This window comes from Athene cunicularia, assembly GCF_003259725.1.
Source record: "Athene cunicularia isolate RWA chromosome 2 unlocalized genomic scaffold, athCun1 chr2_part1, whole genome shotgun sequence".
In the NCBI taxonomy this organism is placed as follows: domain Eukaryota; kingdom Metazoa; phylum Chordata; class Aves; order Strigiformes; family Strigidae; genus Athene; species Athene cunicularia.
Genome location: NW_020799095.1, coordinates 130,992,705 through 131,020,599, shown reverse-complemented (window position 1 = coordinate 131,020,599; position 27,895 = coordinate 130,992,705). Strand labels below are relative to the sequence as shown.

Here is a 27,895-nt window from a genome sequence, read left to right as displayed (position 1 = left end):
GAAATGGGACTAAGTGGTTTATATTAATACCCTAAAGGACATGCAGTTGTGAAATTGTTAGTGCTTTTATTATATCTTACTCTACTCATATCCTTATCTTCCATCTGGAAAACTGCTTTCATCACCAAGAAAAGATTAATGTAATGGCAGCTGTTTAAGAGCAAAAGCTATTTTTCTTAAGTCATGCCTACATCTATAGGGATTTCAAGTAAATGGTGCTTTTGGCTACATGATTTTCAGTTCTTCTTCCTTACATGGAAATATGCACATAAAAAATACATTTAGTAAGACATGAATATACACCTGACCTTTTTTTGCTTTTAGGTTTGTACCTGTCTTTTGTCTGTCTACTCTTCTGAATCTGTGCCTGGTCAACACTGAGCTCAACCCCCAACACTGTACAATCAGAACTCCTTCCAAACACTATGCCCTTTTCCAGAAATATAAAGAAGCAGTCCACAAAGCCTTTATTTATGAAAGACTACCTTCTATAAATCAGTTATTCTTGCTAAAGAGAAAGAGAGATAAACTTCTAAATACTGAAATTAAGATAAGTCTAGCCAATTAGACTTTACAGAATCATAAAGCAATTCAGTTTGAGAGGTCCCTAGTCCAACCTTCTGCTATGGGTAGGGTCAGCTCTGAGGTCAGACAAGGTTGCTCAGCTTTCTATCCAGCTGGGCCTTGAAAACCTCCAAGGGAACCTCTGTACAACACCTGTACAACCTGCTGCAAGCCCTTCACTGTTCATGGGGAAGAGGTTTCTCCTAAAACACAGTCTGAACCTTGTGTATAATAGTTCAATTTTTGCCAGTTGTCTCTGGTCCTCCCGCAATGCACTGCCAGAAAGAGCCAGGATCCATTCTCTGGATAATCTCCTTGCAGGTACAGACAGGCTGCTGTTAGGACCCCCGGAAGCCATTCTTCTCTAAGCTGAACAAACCCAGCTCCCTTGGCCTCTCCTCTCCAGGCAAGTGCTCCAAAGCTCACAACCACCTCAGTGACAATTCACTGAACTTACTCCAGTTGATCACTATCTTTCTTGCACTGGGGAAGCCAAAAACCAACACAGCTATCATACACGTTGTTTAACAAGTGTTAAGTACAAGGGGATAATCACTTCCCTCAATCCACTGGCTGTGTTCCTATTTATTAGTCCAGGAGGCTGCTGGCCTTCTTTGCTATAGATTGGCTTTGCACCATTAGTCCTTCTAAAGCTAAAGAAACAATGATTTCTGGGATAAACATTTCCAATTGCCATTTCTTTTTATGTTGCTGAACGCATTTGAAAATTAGAGCAGTGCACAACATCACAGCCCCTACAAAACCTGTGCAAAAGTGCTTGTCATTCTGTAACTTTGAATAATAATAATGCAATTTCAGGTTCCTAACATCAGAATGAAGAAAAAAACAACCATAAATAAATTAAGAGGAAGATGTCACTGCTTGAAGAATACCATCAGTGGGAATGGAAAGCTACATTTCCAGGGTAGAATACAAAGATAATACAGCCAGGGACCATATCCACACTACAGTACAAAATAAATGAACATTAGTGCACAGGAGCCCTATTTTACGCTCTGTAACAAGAATCAAAGGCACTTCAAATCAGAGTCTTGAGACCAAGACAGATCCAACCGAGGGTCTTTCATAGACTTCTAAGACCTAAATAACTAAAACTTAATAAAGGATAAATGTTCAATACTTACTTTTATATATCACGAATATAAGCACTACAACATTTTTAACTTTGAAATCAAGTAACCTATTTGTAGATCATCATGTGTGTTTGCAGTTTTGCAGTTCTGCTTCCCAGTCTTTAAATTATTTCTACCTCTGTTGTGTTCACTAAGCATCATAGATCCTTGTATAACCAGAAAATATGCATGACATTAAGGACACTGTCATTAAGAAGAAAATAAGCTTCCAGTTGGTAAGAATACAAAACTCCAAACCTTTGTATTACTGATTTCAGTTGAAGTTTTCCATACTTCCAACCTCCTGAATAGAAAAATGTGATGGCTGTTATATATGCCATTTTGTTTTATCAGCCAGCTGGTCCTGCATCTATTTTAATAAAATATTGTTAACAAGTCAATTTTTTCAGATCACATTTTTGGAAAACTTTTCTGTCAGAATATACATAGTAAGTCAAATATTTAGTTAATACCAATGTACATGCATATTATATTTTTAGTTCTCAGTCATTTTTTAACAGTTGGTTTGTGCTGTAAAAAACCCCAACTTTATTAATTAATATTATTTCTAAGTGTCTTGGGTTTCTTTCTTGCAGCTTAAGCCTCAGTCTTACTAACCCTATCTATGAAAATATAAAAAAAGACACCTAGTAATACTGTAATAATTTCGTGGAAGGCATTGTTTGGAAGTTATTGAAGGTTTCTTAATTCCTACATCTTTAAAAGCCACAATTAGCAGAAAAGATTTTAGCTCAATTTGTGAGTCGTTGTAATTACTGTTTATAACTATGCCAAGTATGTATTAAAAAACCAAACAAACAACACCCCCCCACAAACCAAATACAAAGAACACAAACATATACATCATATATACATGCTTGAAAGCAACACCGTGATAAGCATCTGGCTTAACAAAGATTTTACCTGTATTTTACTACAGACCATCACTGAAGTAAGTCTGCTTTTATCTTAAAAATTTTAATTCTGCTGTGCACTTCTGTGTACACAAGAAGCCTAACAACTGTCCTCACACAATGAAACAGTAGTTTAAAAGTTACTTCTTCCCCAGGTTCCATGGGATTGTTTACATAAACTGACAAAGATATCTGTAATTTAGATAGGGAATCAGACTTTATTGAAGATTGTTCTAAGTCAAACTGCAATAACAATGTATCAGTTAAATGTTTAATCATCATCAGGAATGTTGTTGTTCTACACAGGAGGTTGCGATTTACCTGTTACAATCATGAATGCAGTCCCTGCAGTTCCCTTCTTTGAGGTAACACGCTGCTCTGTTTGAGTACAAGATACTTAAATCATCTGGACTTTGTTCTCCTAAAAGAAGTTACAATTAAAGTCAAAGACCATCACTAAAATGACATTCAAAAATTAAAGACGTGCATGCTGTTAAGTTGCACTGCAGTGATGCAGTCTGCTGACAATGCAAAGCTGTAAGGAGCTTTCCTTTATCATGTCACCCACAATATGTAATTATTCAAACACATAAATAAATGCAAACAGTTCTGCCCCAAGGAAGTTACAATATTATTTCACTCATCTTCCTATATTTTGTGTCACATGAACTGTCCTCTAATGAAATGACAAAGAATTTACTGCACAATAACCCTTGCCAAAAATCCAGGGATAGGCTAGGTTAGTTCATTTGTAGTTCCTTTAAATAATCTGAACAACAATCTTAGATTTAAGCATAAAGTATTACACTTACCTAGAGCAGTGACATATTCAATTGCTTCCGAGTATTTGAGCACAGCTTCTCCAAACTGTCCACTCTTAAATAACTCATTTCCTTCACCTTTCAGTTTTGCTGCAGCAGGAGGAAGTGCAGTGGAACTGCCATCACCAGCCGACTGAGACCCTGCCCCATGCGATCTGGAGATCTCGGCTTCGGGGCTTTCACTCTTTTGACCACTGTGTAAATAGCCATTAACTTCACCTCCATGATCTGACAAATGCTTCTGTGGTTCTTTCTCTGATGTGCCTTTTTTAAATCCGCTCTCAGTGGATTCCTTCTGCTTCTGTGTCTCTCTGTCCTCCGCCTTGCTGCCGCCTCCTTTGCTATGAAACTTTCTGTGCGCGTTCCCCATAGCAGCCTCCTCAGTAGCTGCCTCTCCTCTTACTGGCACACCAATTTCTACAAGGAAGTTAATGAGCTGAGTTAGAGCTTGCATCATCAGAAGAAACTATCGTCCTGGCAAAAGAGGGGTGTACAGCCAAAGAACACGGTACCAAATGCTTCAGGCACTGTAATGTTACAAAGATTTATCTGCCTCAGAAAACACTTCCAAGAACACAGACAAATTCCTACTTACAAGTAACTTGCAATTATTACTGAGAAGGTGTTACTATGAAATCTCATTTCTCCTTGCTGGGCACACTGTGAACCCCTGTTCTGTAGTGTAAGAATGGTACAGAGTTCACCTTGACATTAACTCTTTAAATACTGGCTGTTACAATACTGATATTTTTGATTTCCCATGACCAAATCAAAATGCTTGCATGTTAAAATTAGAATGCACAGCTAACGAATCAGTAATGTTGCACACTACAAAACTGTCCTCACAAATAATACAGAATAGGAGGGATAAAAGCTTATAAATCATTCTCAACAAGGTTAAAAGATAATGTCAAAAAGCCTTTTACAGATACTTCACTCAACTTTCATTATTTATTAAAAATTTAATTAGGAAAAAGTCATACAAGGATATCAGATATTAACATACATATATATATATATGTATATTTCTTATTCATCTGAATTACTAACAGATTACCAACACAGTATTCAAATACAGATTTCTGCAGAGAGCCTAACTTAATACTACCAGTCACACAAAGGCAACTCTGTGTTCGGGCACTATTAAGATGCTGGGGTTTTACCTTCCCTTTAACTTGTTGTGTACATCTGTCCAACAAAATTTTTTCGTGCCTCACATATTGGAGTAATACTTCCAGTTGACTCAAAGTAAACCTCTGATTATTTTTTTTTTTTATTAACAAAATGTTACTGAAATCATACTGAACAGGATGACAAAGCATAGGATTTTTAAAAACTATAGATTCTCTAGTGCCTAATAGACAAAAGCTCTGACTACCTCCTTCCTCGCTGCAGTCTCTCTTTTGAAATACCACATTTAATAGTATACTCCACAGTGGGAAAACGATAGGATAAATCAATTCTACCCACACAGACATTTTTATAAAACTTAAAGTAAATCATTTTATTTGAGACTTTCATTCATCTATCCAATTTGGCAGTGCCAAATATGCCAAAAAGGTTTAAAGTCTATTTGGTAGGGAGGATGAGGGTAAAAGGCTAGTTGAGCAGATGAGTGAAGACAGTAGTAGGATAATAATAATTTCTTTAGGATACATGCTAAAATACTTTCATTTTACAACCACCAAAACAGAGAACACTCTGTATACCTTCTAGTAAAAAAAAAGGTGAAAACCATTTAAAATAGGACAGGTTTTCAGAAAGCTTCTTGAAGAGCATCCCAACTAATAGAGACAAAGCAAGAAAGGCAGATAATGTGTGATGTGAATGTCATTAATGTCAATGTCACATACAGGAGAAAATTTCCCGAAGATGAAGTGCACAGAACCAATCTTGGATTAAACAGGAAACATTTATAGCATTTGGAGTCCCCCTGAAAACAGGAATACACATGGTTAACTTGTTTAGCTGTCAGGTTATGCTAATTGCCTAAATATTTCCAGACTGAGTAAACACCATGCTCAAAGTTGTACAGATATATTTCTCAAATCTACTTCTCACTGTCTTTCAGTTTCAGTGTTTATAACATAAACAATATTCCTGTATTGGTCTTTACAGAGAAATGTATTCTTGAAAGCAGTATTCTGGACTTTGCCTTAAAAAGAAGAAAATCAGCACTTAGGAACTTTTCTTAAAAAAAAAAAAAAAAGTCTAGATACTTTATAAATGCCAAAGAAATGTTAAAGGAAGGTACTGAAAAGTATGGACAGGATTTTGACCAGAATGACAACAAATACAAACTAGAAAGAATTTTAATTCATGTTACTACTAAAATAACAAACTTTAAATGGAAGGACTGTCATAAAACAAAAGCAACCCGAATACTTCAAAAGGAATATTTGAAGGTGGGGTTTTTTATTTGGATGACATTGTATTTCATTTAAAATTAATTTCCAGCTACACAAAGTATTTATCCTCCAAAAGCATGGCACAAAAATAATGGTGGCAGAATAAAAAGCAACATAAGTAAGCTTAGTTCACAGCGAATTCACCTATTATGAAGCCCGGAAATATTTCCAAGTCCTTTAACTGCTCTGGACTAGTTACATATGCAGGCAACTGAAATGGACCAAATCTCCACAGATTAATTTTGATATTTTTTTTGCCACACATGGTCAGCAAGTATCTGTTTTGTATTATGTGTTCTTAGTTTAGCTGACTGAGATTGTACCTGGATTGTTCTGTGCCAGAACATGAAATGAACAGACTTCTCAAATAACTCTGATCTCTGACTGCTTAGGAGCAGTCTTTGTTTATAAAGAATGAAAAAAGATTTACTGGTCAGTATTTATATTGACACTGTAATTGAGAGTTTTTCTTTGGGATATGCATTACAAGTGCAATTCTAGAGTGAAATTTCAATGCTGTTTATTTTAACATGATCTCAATTTTCCTATTGCAAGCTTACAATAGAGCCTAAAAGTCACAGTAGGTTGGGCCCCATTGTGCTACACACTATACAAATTAATTATAAATGAGAGTTCCTTCCTCAGAGGGTTTACAATTCTAAAAAAATTAAAAACAACAAATGAACAAGCACACTGGAAAGAGTCTCAAGGAATACAGAATAACTACTGTATCAGATAACAAGGTGGCCAAATGTCCTCATACAAGACCTCATCAATAAAGGTTCTAACCATAAGGAGAACAGATGCAGTCAATTATTCAAGGCTACAGTGGCAAAGTAACTTCTTATTACAGTAAAATTCTAGTCATAGAGATTACTACACATTAAGATTTGGATAGGTGCGAATTCATATATGGCATAAAGGCCAAGTAAGCAAGGATACAGAACAGCCAGTAAGCATTAACCAACAGATAACACCTCAGTTATCTCAGAGCCTCAGTGGTAGAGTAGAAAGCAATACCAGGAAGCACAACTGATTACTTGAGTAGAAAGAGTTCTAATTGTCTCCTACCCAATATGCTTTTCTTCTCAACAAATCAGAAACTTCAAAATGTAAGACACTACTCACTGTTCTCTGTGAAAAGTCACGAAATATTACAACATCTGTTGAAGAATTATCTGTAACATCAAATAAATGTTTCATTATTCCACATGGAATAATTCAAGAAAAAGTAAAAATGTAAAGACAAAGAATCCAGTCTTATTTGAAGATGTTAATTTCATAAAACATGCTTAGAAAATCAACAGGAGAAATTCAGTGTTTTATCAACCCCTCTTTGTTTTGGAAAGCTGTAAATCAGTCATTACGATGACAGCTCTGTTTCTTTAAGGGCAGAAAGCTCAGTACTTCAGAGAAGCCCTGATACATGGTTAAGACTAGTTGAGAACACAGTACACAATTCACCAAGGATCTAGAGAGGGTTTTCATACCTATTCAGCTCCTAACAACTTTCTCAAAAAAGGACAAACTAGTGAAAGAAAACAAAGTCACAAGATATTGCACTGATATAAGGAGATGATCTTCAATCTAAGAATGGTTCTAAATCATGATACTACTGTGTTCAATGACAAAGACCTTAGTTTGGTGCTATCAAGTAGAAAACAGACTGGAAAAAAAAAATCACAAAATAATTATCTGTAGCCAACTGCTATGGCATCAAGTAAATTTAATACCACATAGGCAGTGAAACTAGAAGTCAGATGAAGGATTTAACACAAAGGAAAAAGAGGTGCTCTTATGCTTCAATACCAAGTGTCAGTGTACAAAACCAGCAATCTCAAGGTGCACAAAACAGCAGGACACAAAAAAAAAGTAAAAACTATATATCCTGAATTGGGACAAAGTCATCCAGAATAATAATATTCTCTTCACCTCTAAAGTGTAATAAATGAACCATGCACAAAGAAAACACTCTCTAGGCAACATATTTTCTCATGGTCAATTCACAAATCACAGCTTTGTATGTTGAGAGGTTTCTTGTATGTGCTTGAAGTACATCTTTTAAAGAGAGATCTGTTGTCAACTTCAGCAATAACAGGTTGAGAAATAATAATTTTAAAGATAACTTAGGCTTAATTTGTATGCATTTAAACAAATTAACTCCTCTTAACGAACAAATATTTACCAAATTTCAGAACTGTTTACTGTGATTTTTTTAAAGTATCGTAATAGATTAAGTAAATACCACACAATGCAGCAAACTTTTATGAATTAAAGGGGGCTATTTAAGATATATTTACCTTTAAACCATATTTATCACTTGAGATTGTAACTTCTATAAACGTGTTAAAAAGCAGTTCTTTGTCAAGTACATGCATGATTTTTATTTTTTACAGTGCCTGAATACTACTCTTTAGTGTCTAAGATGTAAGCAATTTTCTGTTACCATTGTACAAAAATTATTTCATATAATTTTGCTTTCAGTTACATAGACAGTGAAGAAGACTATTTAGGATGTTTTGTTCAAAGCTGAGAAATCAGCTCTTCAGAGGTAAAGAAAACAAAAAATATTTTGTTGTTTTTCTTCCGGTCTCTAAATTATAAGTTTAGTAGGAATGCATGAGACTTACCAGCTAGGACGTGAAATAAATGTGACTACATAACTGGTCTACATAGACTACTGGACTGACTGTGACTACATGACTAGATGTATAGAGAAGAAGTGTAAGATGCTTAGTCTCCTTATTGCTGTTAGGTTCACAGAACAGATCATATTTATTCAATAACTGAACTGATTTCATATTTGTTCCCATTTGTACTTGAAAACAGAGAGTAATCTATGAAGATGCTTAAATAATTATGTATATCACATGAACACATGTGACACTGACGTCAGTTGACAATCTTCCCTACATTTAAAAGCCTAACCTTTCATCACTGGAATGCGAGTCTTCCTATCAAGCTAGAAGGCACTTAGTCATCTAAACACTCCCAATGGAAAGCAACCTTAAATTAACTAATGTTTAAGGCTAGAGACATGATCCATCCTTTCTTCCAGGGTTTTAGCTGAGGAGACTTAGTGGATACCTACTGATCTTGAAAAACATATTTTCCTTAAATTTGTGTGTAAATAATGCATTATTAAATCACACATGTATAGTCAGAATTAAGTTGGAAAACCCACAGACTGATTTAATTTCAAGATAAAGAACTACATAGGCCACGGAAAACACAAAAGTCGCAGTTGTCATGTCACATTACCTTAAAGAACCAACAAGAAGGAGAAAAGGTGGAAATAAACCTTAGAGATGTTATTCTGTTGCATGGTGGAGCTCAGATATGCAGCTGAATCTAACCTGTCAGTGCAACCTCAATAGATCATGCTGCCTCACTGCCTCCTACAAGTCATGTATGCTGATTATGGTGGTAGCTTCATCTCAGCAGTCTTGCAGTGAGTCACACACTAATCCACGAATGGGAGATTTCAACTGCTTGTATACTACACACAGTACAAGAATTACATGTTGTTTAACTCCAGTAGAGACTTTCAGAGCACAGAGATGATCTTTTACATTTAAAAAAAAAAAAAGATTGATAGTTTTCAAAACAAACAGCATCAAAAAAATAGAACTACATGCCACAATCATTTTTACAGCCTTTGATCCAATCAATGGAGGAAAAATGCAGAAGAAAAATGTGATGGTGGGAAGGCATAAGAGCAGTGCAAGAGAAAGAGCTAAAGAACACAAAATGTTCTTTAACACCAGAAGAAATTCCGAGCTGGGTCCACATCAAAGGATAGGTATAAAATTACACAGGACACAGTGAAGTAGGTGATTTATAGCAACATTTTCCATCTGCATCTATTATATCCTTTCTAGAAATAAATCCAAAGATCTGTAACTGGATTCCAGATTTCACACTCAGATCTATTTAACAAGTGAATGTAATTTTAGTTTTCAAATAGGCAAAACTCTTTGCAAGCAAATATGGATGAATTGTGTGAACACACATTGCAATATCAAAAGGCAGTTAAAATGAAATAGGAAATGACATTACTTTTAACTCCACTGCTTCTTTCACATTCTTCTGTATTTTCCCCTCTTTCTCCATCACCTTCTGAATGCTCTATATCTTGAATAAGTATTCTTTTTCCTTTGACTCGAGTCTCAGGTACGGGCTTTAAACCTTTCAGTTGCTTTTCAATCTCTAGAAGATTTTTCTGCAATAGAGAAAAAACAATAGCAGAAGCCTTTTTTTTAGGTATATATATTTTAATTTATATATAGAAAATTTATTCTGTTAAGTAATCCACATAAGATCTTGAAGAACTATCAAGATAAATGTTATCAATATAAAAATGGAGAAAATAAATGTGAATTTTCCAAGAGTCAGTATCAAAACAAAGATTAACACTCAATTTCTGCCTCTTAGAGACTCAGAAGATATCACACAAATAAATAAGTACTTTTCCTGAATTAACTGCTTAAGCAAAAAAAAAAAAAAAAATTAAAAGGAGAAAAGTAGACTGTACTATTGTGGTATCTGGCATGGTCTACTCAGAAGAGACACGTGGAAAGCAGGCTCTTTCTAGAATCTCTGAAAAAGCCTAAGATCAGTTTATCAAAATTTATCCTGTGGAGAATCTGGTGTCTGATGAATATCTGATGAAGTGTAACTGATAGAACTAGAACCAAGAAACAATTTCTTAGCAGTATAGCAGAAGGACACTGTGAAATAATGAAAAGGTTTGCTCCTCTTGCAAGAACTGCAAATTAGATGATCAAACAGCCTCTCATTCCATAAATATTTTGTGGTTACTCAAAAAAATACTCCAACTGTACTTTACACTTTAAGAGCAGAGTAAGACACACGCAACATGCACTATTCTGAATTTAATTCAGTGCTGTACAAGGAAATGCCATTTCAGTACTCACTTTTTCAAGAAAAAGATAAAACAAGGATAGGTACAAGCAGAGATTCACATGAACAAATTATCTTGAAGAATTCCAGTTACTAGTTTACATTTGTATTAGTGACCCTGCACATAAACATTCACTCTGCATGTGTTCCATACTTTCATATTTAGCTCAAGAGGGTTTTGAGGATCCTCCAAGGAATCTGCAGCTCAAAAATGCTATGCCAAGCATTGGTCACTTCTGGATGTCTCAGCCAAGGCATAATAGCTGGCTCAGATAAGGACAAAGCATAGACATCTGCTCTCAGCTACAGCGGCATTGCTCAGCAAAGCTACTAATGTATTTAGAGGAAGAGTGTACTCAAAATGAGTATCTTACGTATATACAGACTCACAAGCTATTTAGTGGTTCGTCCTTGTAAACAGCAAAAAAAACCCCAAAGCTCTTTTAGAACTCAAACCCACAGCTAGATGTTTAAAAAGAAAGAAAGGGGCGGGGGGGGGGAAAGCTAGCAGGTTGATTCCTTGGTTGATGCGAAATTTAAGAACTACTCTGGACAGGAATTCAGCTCCAAGAACATCTTAAAAGAGATGAATCCTGTATTTGGTGAATTTGACATAACAGGCTTGACCTCTCTCACTGGTGCAATCAGTATCTAGATCAAATAACTCTACGGAAGTAGTAGCAATCAGCAAGCTGCTAGCAGCTCAAAATGTGACAATAACAAGAGCTGAATGAAATTCAGGTGATGAGGCAATTGCATAGCATGCAGAAGTCCTACATAAAAAAAACTGATAGAGTAGCAGTATGATGGACTCCTAATTAACAAAGACCAGTTTAATATCACAACAGCCTAGCACTGATGATTCTCAGGAAACACAGAGTCCAAATGCAAGGACTAGGTTCTAACCCACAAACCACCCCTAAGATACCTATGAAAGGATCCAAACCAATCCTCTCCTAAATATCTGAAGTAATAGTAGTAATGGACCACACCCTGACCTTGAGTCTCCAAAGAAAACATGCAGCCTTCTTAGATCCAAAATTGGCTAAAAAGGGTCTAGATTAATCAGAAAGTATGACAGTTTTTTCATTCTAGCTGGAAGGTGAGAAATGAATCAAGCTGAAGTGATGAGTGAACCCAGGTCCTCTCCTTTTGGGTTAATTTTACCACTACAACAATAAAAGCTTGGCACCTCTTTTGAATTTTTCTTGTGAATTGTTGTGCCAAACTTAAATAGAACTATCCCCATTCTGCAAGAGATTTCCAAATAACTTTCATCAGCTAAGACACTAATACTGTAAGTATGTTCAGCAGCAAAATTTTAGACACCTAAATTATGTTAATAGAAAAGACTTGAATGCCTACAGGTTCTCACAATTAAGTAGTGAACAGAAGATCTGGTCACATTCAAGTACCTAATTTCCACCACTGGCACCTATGTGGTCTTGGGAAACTGATCACTGGCACAGTAGATCAATTGTGTCCTCAAAACTCATATTCAAATCAAAGTATATTAACTGTACTCACTTCATGCTACAGCTGCATACAGCCTCTTTCTAGTCATATTCAACCCATTTATCTTTACCTTAGCTATAGCATTTTCTGGTTCAACACATAATACTTTGTTCAGATCCTCTACAGCGGTCTGGTAATTCTGCAGCTGATTGTGTACAGTGGCACGGCGCATCAGAGCTACAAAGGAACAAAGTGTATTATTTATGTATTTAAAGCATAAAGCAGATAGAACTACACTGTTTTTTCTAGACTTACTAAGAGTAAAGCAGTTTTTAAGATTCTGCATTTACTTCGTAATGACTCTGTATTAGTAATGAGTTGTCTTTTAAAGATGCAATTTCACATGACACCTTTTGAGACTGTGATCATTAATTGTGAACCATTTTTTCATATTTTTCCCCTCCTTCCATGCAAATATAGATAATATAGTTAGGTCAAGCCCTTAACCTCAGAAAGGATTAAATCAGCAACTTCGATTGTTTTCATGTTGCTTTTAAAGTAATACATACTTTAGTGTGGGTATTATGGAAACAATGCACTGCATGAATACAAGAGGGCTTACAATCATATGAAACACAAGAGTTAGCTGCATGCTACTGCATAAGAATACACATTACAGATCAATGGGATGAATTGCATAAAACTTCCTTGATCTGGACAATACTGTTAAAGTTACCTTGCAGAGCTACTCTGTTTCCTTATTCATTCTTGGACCTGATCTAAAGCTCAGTTAAGCCAACTAACAACATGAGTGGATATGGACAATTTTATTTGCCAGAAATAAAATAATACATAGAAAGGCAAGTTTATGTTCTACTTTACCTTTTACGTTGGCAGGTTCCATACCTAGTACCTTCTCACAATCCTGCAAAGCACTCTCCCAGTCCTGAAGTTTAATTTCTGCCTGAGCTCTGTTATTATATGCAGCTGGAGTGGGTATTACTGATATACTCCTGAAAAAAGGGAATATTTACCATGGTAGGCTCATAGTTAGAAAAACCTGAATGTAGAAACACTTCACTATTGGAAGCTGAAAAGAGTATTATAACAATATTAATACTGATACTCCAACCGCAATGGTGGTTAGAAACTCCCTCCTGTGAGACTGGAGGCAACCATCCACCAACCAGATTTACCATTTTCAGAGGTCTGTTTCTTGAAGGGCTTTGATCTGAGATGTTGCAGAGAAGATGCCATGGTGCCATGACTCATCTGTCAAATAAACCCTTGCTGACATTCATGTAGACTCAAAAGAAACTGCCAAACAAAACCTTTGAGAGTATCAAGAGTAACTACAGAGCTCGGGAGGTTATGATGAAGAACATGAAGGGGGCCCATGGGCTTCTCTTTGATCTTGCTTGTAAAAAGGAAATAGTGAGGTAGCAGTGGACTAATTGTCCAGGTCAATGTCTGGCTGCATGGCTGGTATTGTAGGCAGGGCTTTAACCTCTATAACAACAAGATCATCTCAGCAATAAGGACAACTGGGATGCATATGACAAAATGGTGCAAGAGCATCTTCGTCAACACCCTTACTAACCTAGCAAGGAGGACTGAACTGTGTTCATTGGGAAGAGGGGGCAATAGGGAAGTGCTGGGGGGACAGCATACTAGAAGAGATTCATATTTTCCTTGTGAAAAAAGCATGGCTGCAGGACAATCTCAAGCGTTTGTGCACAAATGCACAAAGCATTTGAAACAGAAAAGAAGAATAAAAGGTCTGTGCAGCTATGATGTCAGTAGGAAAACAGAGATATGGTGAGATAATCTGTGTGGCTAGAGTGCTGTGGTAGAGGTATGCAGGCTCTTTAGAAAGACTAGGAAGGTGAGGAGGAGGTGATGTGTTCTAGTCTATGCAGTGATTAAATGTGTGAAGATTTGTCTTGGAACAGGCAAAGTTTGTCATGAACAGGCAAGAGACTGACACGTCAGCCAAGAGAGCTGATGGGTAAGAATAAGAGGTCAGATTGACATGGTGACATCATGGTAAGCACCTGCTTCAGACTGCCTGATGAAGAAGAGCAAGCAGATGAAGTCTTCTTCAGGCAACTACAGGAAGCTTCACAATTACAGGCTTTGCTTCCCACAGAGGACCTGAACCACCCTGGTATCTGCTGGAAGGGTAAAGTGACAAGGCACAAGAAATCTATGAAATTTCTGGAGCATATTGAAGACAACTTCTTGACAGAACAAACTGACAAGAGGGAATACTCTGCTGGAATTGTTACTCACAGTCAAGAATTAGTTGTGAAAGTGTGAGTTGGGATGGGATGGGATGGGATGGGATGGGATGGGAAGGACAGAGCAAAGCCTTTGACGTGATCTCCCATTGTATTCTTATAGCCAAACAGGTAAAACTTGGACTATGGAAGTGGACAATAAGGCAGACAGAAAATTAACTGGACTGCTGGGCTCAAAGAATTGAGCCATACAAAGTCCAACTGGTGACCAGTTACTAGTGGCTTCCCTTTGGGATCAATACTTTTTAACATCTTTATTGGGGGGGTATAAGATGGAATAGAACCCCCAGGAAGTTTGTCAGTGATACAAAGCTGTGGGGGAACAGTCAGTAATACACTGGACAGCAGAACTCCAGTCAAAGGGACCTTAACAGATGAGCTGGAAGACTTCTCACGAAGTTCAAAAAAAGGCAAGCACAAAATCCTGCACCTGAAAGAGAATGACTCCAGCAACAGCACAGTCTGGGTTCCAACAAGGTAGAAAGCAGCTTTACAGGAAAGGACCTGAGGGCTCTGGTGGACAACAAATCGAACAGGGGTTAACAGTGTGCTCTCAAGGCAAAGAAGGCATACTGCATGCTAGGCCATATTAGCAAGACCATAGCCAGGAGGTTGACAGAAGTGATTCTCTCCCTCTCTTCAGCACCTGTGAGACAACAAGCAAACTACCTGTGTTCAGTCTGGGGATCTCCTGTGCACAAAAGGCACCAACAGACAGGAGTGAGTCCAGCATGTCACAAGGACAGTTAGGGGACTGAAGTACATGCAATACTTATGAGGAGAGTCAGAGATAACTAGGTTTGTTCAGCCAGAATCAAAGGCTCAGGGGAGGTCTGGTAGCTGTTTTCAATTACTTAATGGGAAGGTATGGAGAAGACAGAGCCACATCCTTCTCAGAAGTGCGCACTGATAGGACAAAAAGCAACAGACACAAGTTGAAAAAATGCAATTTCCGATGACATTTTAGGAAAAGAAATTTACTATAAGGGCAGTTAAACACTCCAGCACGCTGCCCAGAGGGGTTGTGAAATCTCCATCCTTGGAGGTAATAAAAACTTAATTGAACAAAAGCCTGAGTAACCTCATATAACTTGACTCTGCTTTGAAAGGCAATTTGCCCAAAATATCATTCAGAGGTTGCTTCCAACCTAAATTATTCTATGATTCTACAGTGTAACTGGAATTAATAAGCAGAATGATTTCACTAGAGGTATGCAGAAAAATATGCAAGATCCATTTATTTTAGAATCACATCAGCACAACAGAATTATGTCTGAGGATGTCCATGTCCTTAGAAATGAGAGGGGTTTGTTTTTTATAGAATAGAAAGTACTCTCAACGTTCATCTTAGAATAGCAGGCCTCATTACAAGACAAACAGAATGAATAACTCTACCCTGCTTATTTTTACATGAAACTCTTTTTCCATTTTAGCCATACAGAAATAACCCCTTCAAACTATTATCAATTCACTTCAAAATATATTTTATTTAAATATTTCTAAATGTAAGAAAATAGGAATTTTCGGACAGTATTAGAAAAGTGCCCAGTTAGACCAGCATGCAGGGTCAATATCATATATTTCAGGTGTACAATGCCCCATGGGGGTCAAATATGGAAAGATTCTCCAACAGGAAGGATTCTGCCCATTCTTACTAATTAATACCTTATGTATGCCTCAAAAGCAGAGAAAATACTTGGGGTTTATATTATGGCTTTTAAATTTATTTATTATATGTGAAATACAGCTATGGATGGTTTTTATATTCACACTCATGAATATAAGATCAAGAAAGATGTTAAGGCTGCAAGACAAGAACAAAAAAATACACATCAAATGCCTTCGTTTAAAACAGTCTATGCACTATGAATATCAATATCTTTGTGCACATATATACAAAACCAATCTCCAGGTAAATTTTCATAAGCTGTTCTACAAAACCCTGCCTCCTTCAGTGACAGTATGAATAGTGCTTCCTAAAACTGTTCAATATTTATTTTAATATTGTTGCACACAATTTATTCCTATTCATTATTTTCTCTGTACTTGTCTGCACTGACCACAAACACATTAACTCCCTCATAAGTTTGTTTTTAAGATACGACACTATAATAGCATAGCCCATGAATTATCTCACAGTAGTGCCATATCATTACCCTCAGTTTACCCTTGTCATTAATATCCCAAGATTCCCACATGGTCTCAATTTCTGACAACTTTGACACTTCTAGACTTTATGATTTTTTAAAGTCCTTATCATTTCAAAGCATGGAGTTGAACACAAAATTGAGTTTCCTTTAACATCAGTTTAATGTGTGAGCAGTCAGCACTTTTGCAAGTCAGACTTCTAACGTCTCGAGATGGGCATCTGCAAATGAGAAACAAATGTTGGTCTCATGTGAAGATTCTGGTTTGTATAAATGGCATCATGTTTGAATACTGTGAAAAAGGTAGAGAAAAAAATCTAGTTCTGCCAAGGTAGCATTCAAATACCTTAACTGAAACACTATCTTGTTCTTCCTGTCATGCTCAATTCCACTCACCTTGAACTTTTCTACTTTTAAAACAAATACAACAGAGGTCTTGTAGTGACAACCTCTATTTATATAAATAAAGGCAAAGCCTGAATGTAGTCCACTGAGCACTAAATAAGGCAAGCAACCTATTACTGTCTCATTGTTTTTAATCCTGTGTTTATATACTTTTTTATATACTATTGCTACTAATTACAGTTATGATGAAGCTCTACACAGTGATTCTTCTTTCTCCTAGGAAGAGGTTATCAAATCCATTTTACTTATTAACAATTAAGACAATTCTACCAATATGATTAATTAGAATTTGTAATTAATTTATCAACATACTGCTTATCCTTTTATTTTTGTAAACATGCCCACGAATCTCAATGGTTTTAAAAATCTGAAGAAGTTTGTGACACCTGCAGATTGCATCCCATCACTGTTTATCCACTTCTCTTCCTGATAAATAAAAATTAGTATCAGGATGCAACGGTGCTTAAGATATTCTTCCGTAAAATCTTTTTGCCCTTTTGAAAATAATCTAATTGTTATTGGTTGCTTCAGTAAGAAGTTGCTTTAATTATTGCTCTAAAAATAATATTAACAAGTGACAGTCATTAAAATAAAAGAACACAATAGCATTTGCTCACCGAGTGTAGTATGTCACTGCTTCCACATAATCGCCAGTGGCAAAGGCTTCATTGCCCTTTTCTTTTTCACGAGTAGCAATAAAAATCTTCTCTTTCTTTGTCATGCCTAGAAAAAAATATTTATACATAAAAACAACTAACAACTTGCACAGATGCTATCAAAACACTGTCAGCTAAAATACTTTGAATATCATAATGTGTATATTTTAAAAGAACATGGCTTACTAAAAGACAGATCTGTATTTTATTTTCTATAATAAAAACCTAAATTCTTCTGATAGGCATACAATTCAGAGTGCAAGATGAAAATGGTTGGCTAACCTCTATCACTGGTTTATAACAGCAGAAGTATGCTTTACTTCTTTACCTAGCACTCTCAGTCTAAACACAACATAAATATTTTAATTGATTATTAACACCAAGACTAGATTTTTTTCAAATATGGCTTCCAGCTCAGCTGACCTGCTAACAACTTTTGTCATTTCTAGGGACTGAAAAATGGATAAAGACATTTCTAACTCTGTAATATGCTTCTTCAATTTGTATTCACACTCTACAACACAGTATTACAATTAAAGAAAAATTATAGTTTTCTAGGACATTACCAGTTGTGTCTATATTCTTTTCGATTATAGGTAGACTTGGCCTACTAAAGAATCTTGCTTTTGAGTTACTTTCTCCACAGCCTTCGTCAATTTTAGAACACTCCTTTTCCACATCGAACCTTAAATTAATAAAAATAATGAATTCAATAGTGGTGCACAGCAAGACTCCTCTACTAATAAAAAGGCATACAATGTTTCCTTTATAAACCAAAGGAAAATAGAGATAAAGGCTGTGTTCAATTATCCCTGACTAGTTAGGAAAAAGATGTTTAGTCTTATCTCCTTTCCTTGTGGTTTTTTTTGGTGTGCTTCTCCTGCTTATACATTACCTTCCCTGTTCTTCCTCCCTCCCGGTTAAAATCAAACCAAGAAAAATGTCTGCCTCACCTCCTTGCCATCTCCTCAAAAAAGACAGGTAAATTTTAAGAAACAGTATCATCAGGCTCAATCCCAGCCCTATCAAATATCTCTATTAACCTTTGCCAAAACACCCAAGAAACTGCTTCAAAGCAATTAATATGGTAAACACAAAAGAGACTTCAAAATAGTCTCAGAAAAACCAAGGCTACTCTGAATCTGCTTTTGAAAACAATGTTTAGGAATTTATATCAAATAAATATTGCTGCCATAGTCCTATAAAACAAACAGAGTAATAACCAATTCCTATACTATCTAGAAACACTACACTCACTGCTTTTCTGTGGAGGACTCAATGAGAAATAGCCTTTGCTTTCCACAATAATGACAATATGATAATTTCTATCTTGAATAGAGACACAATTTTGAAAATCTATCCAATTCCAAACCTTTTCAGGTAAGACTAATTGTTCCCCATTTTTATTCTGATCTTTTGCTAGTGTACTTTCACCTTTTCATTATAAATTAACCACATTTCAAAGTGTTTCTAAAACATGAAGTAAAACATCTTATTCAGAAATTGCCTAAACAATTATTTGAAGGTTTTGAAATAATCCTCAAAATGTTTTAAGAGCACCATATGCCTCAAACCAGAAAATTTCTTTCAAACAACTTCTGTTTCAGTATACTCAAATAATGCAAAATAAATAAATTATATGGGAAAATTCAGAAACTGTAGTATTATCAGCATGCTAAAGCACTTAAAACAAAATCCCCAAATGATTGGTTTAATGGATACAGTGAAAAGCAGGATGAAAGAAAAAAATTTTATGGAAGTTATTTTGATAACCTCTTTTGTTTGTCCACGTTTGAGCAGGAAGGCTTCAATTTCTGAAAAAAATACATGCATGAAAATAACTGACAGGCAAGCTGTTTGTAAGAACAGCATCTTACGCAGACAGAGTTTTTGTAGGGGTTTGGGGATAGAGTGAAACATTAAGAGTTTCATTACCCAAACACCAGAGTCTCTAGATTTAGCTCCTCATCTATTGCACTGGAAACTTGTGCCTCCTCACTCTGATTCTAGAGCATCATATTCCAGGTATCAGGAGCTAGAGAGAAGCTGCTACCATAAACAGAGAAGTATATGCATTTCCCCCTTCATGTTCAACAGTTGGGGGCATCAAACTGTCAGACAGCTTGGGAGGGTAATATGCCACCATTACATGATGCAGGGAATGTCTTTGTATAAGGGCTCCATCCACTCTAGAAGTCAGTCACTGACTGTGTAAACCTCTGATTATGTGTAATTGCATCTGAGCAAACTGATGCACCTGCCTCAAGAGTGAGGTCAGCAGGGCTCAGTGCAAGAATAAGGATTCATCAGTTTTGTTTTTAATTTAGAATTGTGGCTTTAGGTACACAGAAGACTCATGGTAAATAACCCTAGAAGCGCTTTCAAAAACTGATAAATTAATCTAATTGTAATTCATTACTTTTATGTACCTTCATAGACTTTATATGTCAGATGTTGAAAGGAAAAATGAAATCTGAAACAAAACCACTTTTTATTTATATTTTCTGAATTGCTATATTTCATGCAGCTTGTACAAAAGTATAGACTAACTTGCTCTCAGCTGTTAGCACCACAATACATCATTTGCATTTTAACAGAACATTTATTATGAAAAACCCGTTTCACCAAAGTGTTATAATTCCCTGAAATGTTGACCTTAATACTATGTTTCTGGAAAATACTTTAAAAAACAACAACTGTTTTCCATTATTAAACAAATAAAATTTAATAAAAACTTAAATATAAAGGATTTAACATACTTGTCCCATTCACTGTAATCCCGTGGTATGTTTTTCTTGTTGCTGTGTTTGTTTAGTAATTTTTTGTTCTGAAAGAGAAACAGCCAGCCTGTAAGACAATTTTTTAAAGTGGAAATTCACAGCCTTTTTGTTTTGTTTTGTTTTGTTTCTGCAATACATATTCCTAGTAACTAACACTATTCATGACTAATCTCAGCATCACCTTGAAAACTTAATTCATCTTGCTTTAAAGAAAATCTTCATGTATTTCACATATTGTTATAATCCGAGGAGCTCTTCCGTCTCCCACTTTCTCTCCACTGCTCTGTTAAATGTTGCAGAGGCACTGAATAAAACTTTCAGACAGGAGACTGCCCTTCCTAATTTGCATCTTGTGCTGCCATCTTCCAAACATTCTTTCAACACAGCAAGGGAGAACTCAGTCTTGGGAAAGCGCAGCCTCGTGGTAAGGTGCTTGACACTGAGACTGAATCAGTAACCTCAAATTTAGGCTTGCCATTCCCAAGAGAATGCAATGCACAGATTCTCACAGTCCCCGGAACCCTCACACCAAACTTAGAAATACTTCAAAATAGCATCTGGACTTCTTTTGACTATTTCACACTCCATTCAAGGTAATTACCAAAATTATTTACACTCATTCTAGGTTTTAGACAGGCTCCATCACTGAATTTGCCTTGCCTAAAATTTATCTTTAGGACCTTCCTGAAACAGATTCTACTGACTTGTATCACAACCCATCTCCTTACACTAATGGAACCTGTTTCCATAGCTGGCACCTTTGGCATCTCTACTACCCCTGTCATGAGACTGTATTTCTGATAGGGCCCTCCCTGCTTGTTGACTTCAACAATACTTAATAGCAAGGTGTGGTTCCAAACAGGTATTCCACAGTAGAACAGCCAGTTCAAAATCTTCCCATCTACTCTGTCCTGGCCATTTAGCCCTCCTCTTACCTTGTAATCCATCATTCACTGAGTTAGGCAAATGCAATTGTTTCTGGAGTTGCAGATTTACAGTTATCTGGGTTCAAACAAACAATCTGATTGAGATTACAGTACAATCCCTAAATATCTGTATCAGTTCAACTGAATATGTGATAAACTGGACCAAAGAAACAAGCAGCAACCTCTTAAACTAGATTTACCAGTGGTGACACTGTAACAAGGAAATACTTCTGCAGTTGGATGTAAACACTGCCATTTACATAATGCAAATGTGGCCCTTCCTGTAAACATTTCTATCTATAATGTTAGGTTACACAAACTTTCATAGTACATAACTTCAGAATTACTCTTAATGTTCTTAGTCTTTCAAGAAGCTAGACAAAATGACAAATACATTTAATGATCAGCACATGTTTGGAGGAGGTAACTCCTAAATATGGCTTCCTGAAACATGAGCTATCATTATTTATGCATCCTGGTATATATCACAAACTTACTAATTTAATAAATACTAAATCTTTTTCTCAAACCAGAAATCCTTAACTTAATGAGCACAAAAATTGTGAAACTCTCAGAAGAAAACTCGTATTTACACTAACGCAACTTTAATTTAGGGAGAGAACTGTGGTGTGTCCTTTTAAGAATAAGGCAGAAGTGTTGACTCAAACGTACACAATTTTTAAAATTCTAGGTCTTGAGACCATTGTAACCAAGTTGCAGCTCCAGCAGAGTCAGGAATTTCTCAGTAATATTTCAGAACATCTCATCCAAGAGGCTTTCATGAAAAAAGTATGTTCGCATGCTCTGGAACTAAAACAAAATAAAAATCTCTGCCCTTGACATTTTTCTTGCCAGAATTCACAATGCATGGATCCCACAGGGTTTGAAGCCCAGTGAACAATTTCTGGACCAATGATTAAAGCACGTACTGGCTTCAGTTCACATGACACAGAATTTGGACTTGGCTCTCCTCTGGACCCTGCACGATGCCTAAGACATTACTATTGCTATTCTGTGTCAGCTAACCAGTATTATTTTTTAGTTCTGAGTATCCAAAATAATAGGAAGGATCTATAGATTATGATCACTGCATTTTTATAACACAGAATTTGGAATGCATGTTACATGCCCTGGACTGTAGGTGGCATCTGAGGACAGAAATTTCTGGAATAGCATTAGGAAACTGTTTGGCAAAGGAACCTAAGTCTACTGAAATACCATCAATACAGTCTTTTGCAAGTGAGTATCTTTAAACCCATGCTTTAGTTCTGTCCTGAAAAAGTGAGGCAGCAAAAATAATAATTAAGCAATGTGAACAGAAAAAATTTAAGCTGTGTCTCCAGTCCTCTTATTTTGCTCACAGTCCTGGTCAGTGTGAAAGAAAAACAGGGGTGTAAGACAAACTTCCATACTGTGTTAGAGGGAAATACGGCATAAAATTCACTCTTTTCTATACATTTTTTGAAAATCTTCCCCATGACTTCACATCAATAAGAAGAAGATACCATATAAAGTTATAAGCTATTAGTAGTGAATTGAAACTGTACCTACGTATAGTATCAACAAGAAAATGTGGTTACAGACACAAGAGGATGCTTCTATTTACCAAACTTGTACCTATTGGTGCAATCCACTGGTTTAGGGTCAATAAGGATTTCCAGAATTGGCTTAACTGAAAATACTTAACTTTTCATGCATCAGATCAGATGAACAGACTCTAATCAAATAACAACATAAAATTATGGAAGGGCTTGTGGATTTCTTTCTATCAGAGAAATTTATTGTGGCAGCTTTATACTTGATACCACATGACAAAATTATGTGATGCCAGTGTAAAAAATAATTACAGTCCTAACTTACTAGTAAAAAAAGTTTAAAAATAGTAAGATTTATCAGCAAGAAAGAAAAGAAATAAAACCTGATTAATTATATTAATAATTTTTAAGAAAATATTTTGTATTACAGGTATAAATTTAGTGTATACTATAGAAACGGCTTCTTTTTTATTCAGTGGTGATCTAGTAGTGATATAACTGCACTGCTACATAATAAAAATGAATGCTAAAACTCAATTTCAGGCCTCCCTTCTCTCTTCCAGGACAGGTTATAATTACTTCAGAGGCTATCTGCTTAAATAAAAGGAATGGAAATCATATACCACAAATAAGGCTGTATCTAGGTTTCCTGGGTAACAGTGCTAACACCTAAACTTTGTATGAAGAACAAAAGTGATAAAAACTTGACCTGAAGACTTTTGCATGGTTTAAAGTAGGGGAAAAAAAGGTGAATAAATATTTTGTCTTTCAATGGAGAACACATCCTCTTCAGTAAAACTGTGTATCCTAGATTTCAAGCTATTTTCCACCATTTTATGCTTACATTCTAATCTGGATTCACTGAGTTCACATGATATTTTATTTACCATTTTCTGTTCCAGGAAACACTTATACAGGACATAAATGAGTAAAGTTACAGTGGCACTCTTCATCTTGGCAAAATAGGGTAGTCAAGAGGAACATACATGGCAAAATGTGAAAGAGGACAGATTAATAAAAAAAAACACAACACAAAACAAACCAAAACAAAAGCACACCTTAGTCTCAATACTGACCACTTATAAAGCATTACATTGGAATTCCCAGGCTCTTTGTATACCACATAATGGTGAGTGCCTAGTTATCCCACATGTCTTGGTCTGATGTCTAAGTACCAATAGACAGTAAACGGTAGTTTCTGATAACACAGGAACACAAATCAGGCATTTACTAATACATAATTTGACAAATTTTATTGGAATAATTAACAATTAGTAAGAAATATCACATGACGTATCCTTTCATAACATTTCTCAAATTGAAACTTTCAAAAGAAAAATCCTTCAGTGAATTTGTTGTAAGTGTTCCAGAATTCTAAAGAAAATAGTGGGAATCAGACTGAAACCATCCAAGATAACATCGGACAATTCAAAAAAATCCTGTCCCACACCTACTTTTCTGCCAGACCCTCCAATAGCACTGCATTTAGTATTAGCAAGAAAAGCTGGTCACAGACAAAACAGGTTTCAGGCAGATAAATGAAAAAAAAAAAACCTGCCACCAAACCATGAGGAAACTAATACCTAGGGAAAAATGTTAATGTTTATTTTGTAGTTCTGAAGATTTGTTAAGTATGCTTTATGGCTGAAGCTGGAATACCAAATGAAGATATGAGATAAGGGGAATCAAAAGCTACACATACATCAGTGCAACCCAATACAGAAGTGTCTATAGAGTGAAACAGCTGGTGGAGATGGTCCAACATCCACACTGTATGTGTTTCAGGGTATTTATTTTGTACTAGCTCCTGTCTGGTCTCATGGAACAAAAGCCTGCTAGCAGCTGGAGAAAATCTCCTGGCATAATTTTATCCAAAAGAAACCTAGTTCATATGCTGAAATACCACTTTGAAATGTGAAACAAAGAATATAAAAGGGTGTTTATGGAGATTTACTTCAGAAGTGAATTCTTGATCAGAATTAAAATATTACAAAGCACATGCTAGTACTAAGGAGGTACTTTTGTTTAAGCATTGATCTCTTGCAAGGGAACTTAAAGGTTTTTATTTTCTGGTTAATAAAATAAATATAGTAATAAAGGCTCAATGACTAAAAGTTTGTACATATAAAAATTCCCATTTTTATAGAGATATATAATTAACATACATTAGAAAACTAGAGATACCTGATTAGCAGGAAGACAGGTGCTGGAACAACGAACAGGGGGCAAGTTATCCTGTCTTTCATGCAACGTGTCTGCTCTCAGTAACTGTGGTTTCTCATCATCTTCATTCATTTCTGTCACCCAGCTCTGAAAATCAATAAATATCTGTACCTTGCAGTAGAGTACATATACTTCATAGTCTACAATGACCCTAACAACTATACTTATAATGCACCACTCTTCATGGGGAAAAGCAATTAATAAAAAAGTTGTGCTTTTTAAGTAAAAAGTAATCAACAAAGAGTTAAACTGGGCATTAAAGATTCAGCGACATTAATTCAAGAAAATAATTTTAAGCCCCTCAACATAATCCTTCTATCATTTCCTCAATTAAATAATTACATTCTATTTAGGCACAAGAAGAGGAAGACTGATACATCAAAGTGATTATATTACTGATCATTATAAATTAAGAGTTATACTGTACCATCAGCTCGCTATTAATTGTTTCCCATTCTTCAGCTGTGAAATCAGAAGCTGTGGCTGCAGGCTTATCTTTTCTCAGAGCTCTGCTCCTTGGATCTAAATGCTCTATTCGCTTTTCACAAAACAATGTAAGTTCAGGATAACATCCTTCTTCACCAGACCTTTAAAATGCAACGACATGAAAGTGACAAAAAAGAACTGCACTGTTTCCTTCGTATTTCTCTCCATGTGTAGCCTCTCTGAGTAGTCACTACAATGACTGCAGAGGACTATTTTTCCTGTTACAACTGATTTCTACTATCACCTAATAACATTTTATTCAGAAAATTCCAGTGAGTTAATCTTCAACCATTTTCCAATGGATACTCATACACAGTTCAAATTATAATCACAGTACTCATAAAAAAATGCTCGTGTAATTTCCAGCAAAAGTTAAAACATGCATGGCATCCAAAATTACCACAAACAGGCAAGATGGCTTCACAACAGAACCAAAATCCAGCAGCAGCCATTTGAGAAGAACCTGACAATGAGTTACTCAGACCTTTCGGACAGTTAAAACAGGACCTGCATTTCTAGCGTTACCATTTGGATACTTTTAACATGACTAGTTTAACTTCACCTTTTAATTTTTAAATTAGAAAGTCACAAAGAGGTTCAAGACAAATATAGTATTTAGGTACAGGTTCCTTCTAATTTTACAGAACAGGAATATAGTTAGTAAAGAAAGTAGGAAAATATGTTTACCTTAATACCCTGAGAATCTTTTCCAGGTGTTTAACATCTGTGCATTTTTCAATGAACTTGTAGTCTAGATGACCAATAGGTATTTGGTATGTTTTAGTAGTTCCTTGGTCCAGCAAAAATGGTACTGACTCATCACCCATAACTAAATATTAAAAAGAAAATATGTAGTGATTCTGTAGCACTCAGTTGTATTTTGAAGCAATGCTAATATAAGGAGTAACCCTGCTCATGCTCTGAAGTACTACTCTATTATGCAAGCAAACTTATTGCCACAAAAGAAAAATTTCAAAGTTGAAGACCTGATCACACAAACGATTCTTGATGGAGGTTTACTGACAGAAGTATGGTTATATACGAGATATATTTTGGAAAAAGAATATGTACAACTCTACTGCTTCTGCAAGTCAGAACAAGTCAGAAAGACTGCTTAAAGAAAAATTGCCAAATTTTGCCTACCAGATTCTCTATTTCTCTTTCAACACAATATCGTACTACCCATTTTAAGCAATTGTGGTGGGCATGAAGGAGAACATGGTGCAGGACCCTCTACTTTTGTAGATGGAAGATGTTAACCAACTTTCTGTATCTAATGGAACGATAACCTTTGCGTTCTCTGTAGCCAAAATAAATCCAGCTGTTTGTCTTTCCTCAGTATCTGCATTTTCTGGGCCTCTGATTTTATTACTATACTAATCTGAATCTTTTCCAGTAAGCCTGTAATGGATGAAGTAAGGTGTTCAAACTGGACACTTCCTGTCTCCCTGTACCTTTGATCTGCTTATCTGCATCTTCTTCTATTTTGATTCCAAGCTCTATGGTGCATTTTTTTTTTTTTTACCTCATGTTATATAGTGCTTAAAGTGATCAGTTATTTTCACATGTATGATAAGGGCAGCTAGCTGGTATGTGGTAATATCTATGTATAGATACAAACCTAGTTGAAATAACTGTGTTCTAATGTCGTAATTACACATATTAATTTGTAGTTACACAAAAATGTTTAGAATATAGTATCACTTAAATAGTAACAGGTAATAATTAGGTATTGCATTAAGATAGAATTCTACCCCAAGAATTTAACAGGAAAAGAAACAACATGTATGGAGAGACAGATAAATACAGGAAATAATGAGTAAAAATCAGGAGGGGTACTCATCACAAAACTGCACGTTTTCTCCCGTTTCAGTATTTCGATGAATGTTAGAGGCAGAGTTCCCTCGCGGGCCCAGAGTCGCCCTCAGGCAACGCGGTAACCAGGACACCGCCGCAGCCAAACGCGCTCCGCTCCGCCCCGCTCCTCCGGGCAGCTCCCCGCAGCACCGTGCCCGGCTCCGCGGCCACCGACAAAACGGCTTTCATCCCCCGGAGTCACGAATTTACCTTCAAACCGACACCAAAGGCCCCTCACACCACAGCCGGAGCCGGGGGCAGCGCGGCCAGCCCGTGACTAGCAACTGTTGCTATGTACAACATGGCGGCCGGCTGCGCGCAGGGACGCGCTCGGGCGAGCGGCAGCGCCGCGGGGACGCCGG

The 27,895-nt window shown here is 36.2% G+C and overlaps 1 protein-coding gene across 2 annotated transcripts in view; it reads right to left on the bottom strand.

The window, feature by feature from the left end:
• SPAG1 (sperm associated antigen 1) overlaps positions 1–27,879 on the bottom strand; it is a 43,855-nt gene extending 15,976 nt beyond the window's left edge. Inside the window, exons 1-12 of one of the 2 annotated variants that reach the window (XM_026842519.1) lie at positions 27,744–27,879; positions 26,364–26,505; positions 25,618–25,777; positions 25,152–25,277; positions 20,486–20,553; positions 18,293–18,411; positions 17,688–17,793; positions 13,101–13,231; positions 12,349–12,455; positions 9,900–10,062; positions 3,424–3,849; positions 2,933–3,032 (exon numbers count right to left, since the gene is read on the bottom strand). In XM_026842519.1, the coding sequence (XP_026698320.1) occupies positions 2,933–3,032; positions 3,424–3,849; positions 9,900–10,062; positions 12,349–12,455; positions 13,101–13,231; positions 17,688–17,793; positions 18,293–18,411; positions 20,486–20,553; positions 25,152–25,277; positions 25,618–25,777; positions 26,364–26,503 (1,646 nt within the window). In that variant the 5' untranslated portion in view covers positions 26,504–26,505; positions 27,744–27,879. Of the gene's footprint in view, positions 1–2,932; positions 3,033–3,423; positions 3,850–9,899; positions 10,063–12,348; positions 12,456–13,100; positions 13,232–17,687; positions 17,794–18,292; positions 18,412–20,485; positions 20,554–25,151; positions 25,278–25,617; positions 25,778–26,363; positions 26,506–27,743 lie in introns of those variants that run through there. The other variant, XM_026842520.1, reaches the window with a different exon arrangement.
• Between the last annotated feature and the right edge of the window lie 16 nt (positions 27,880–27,895).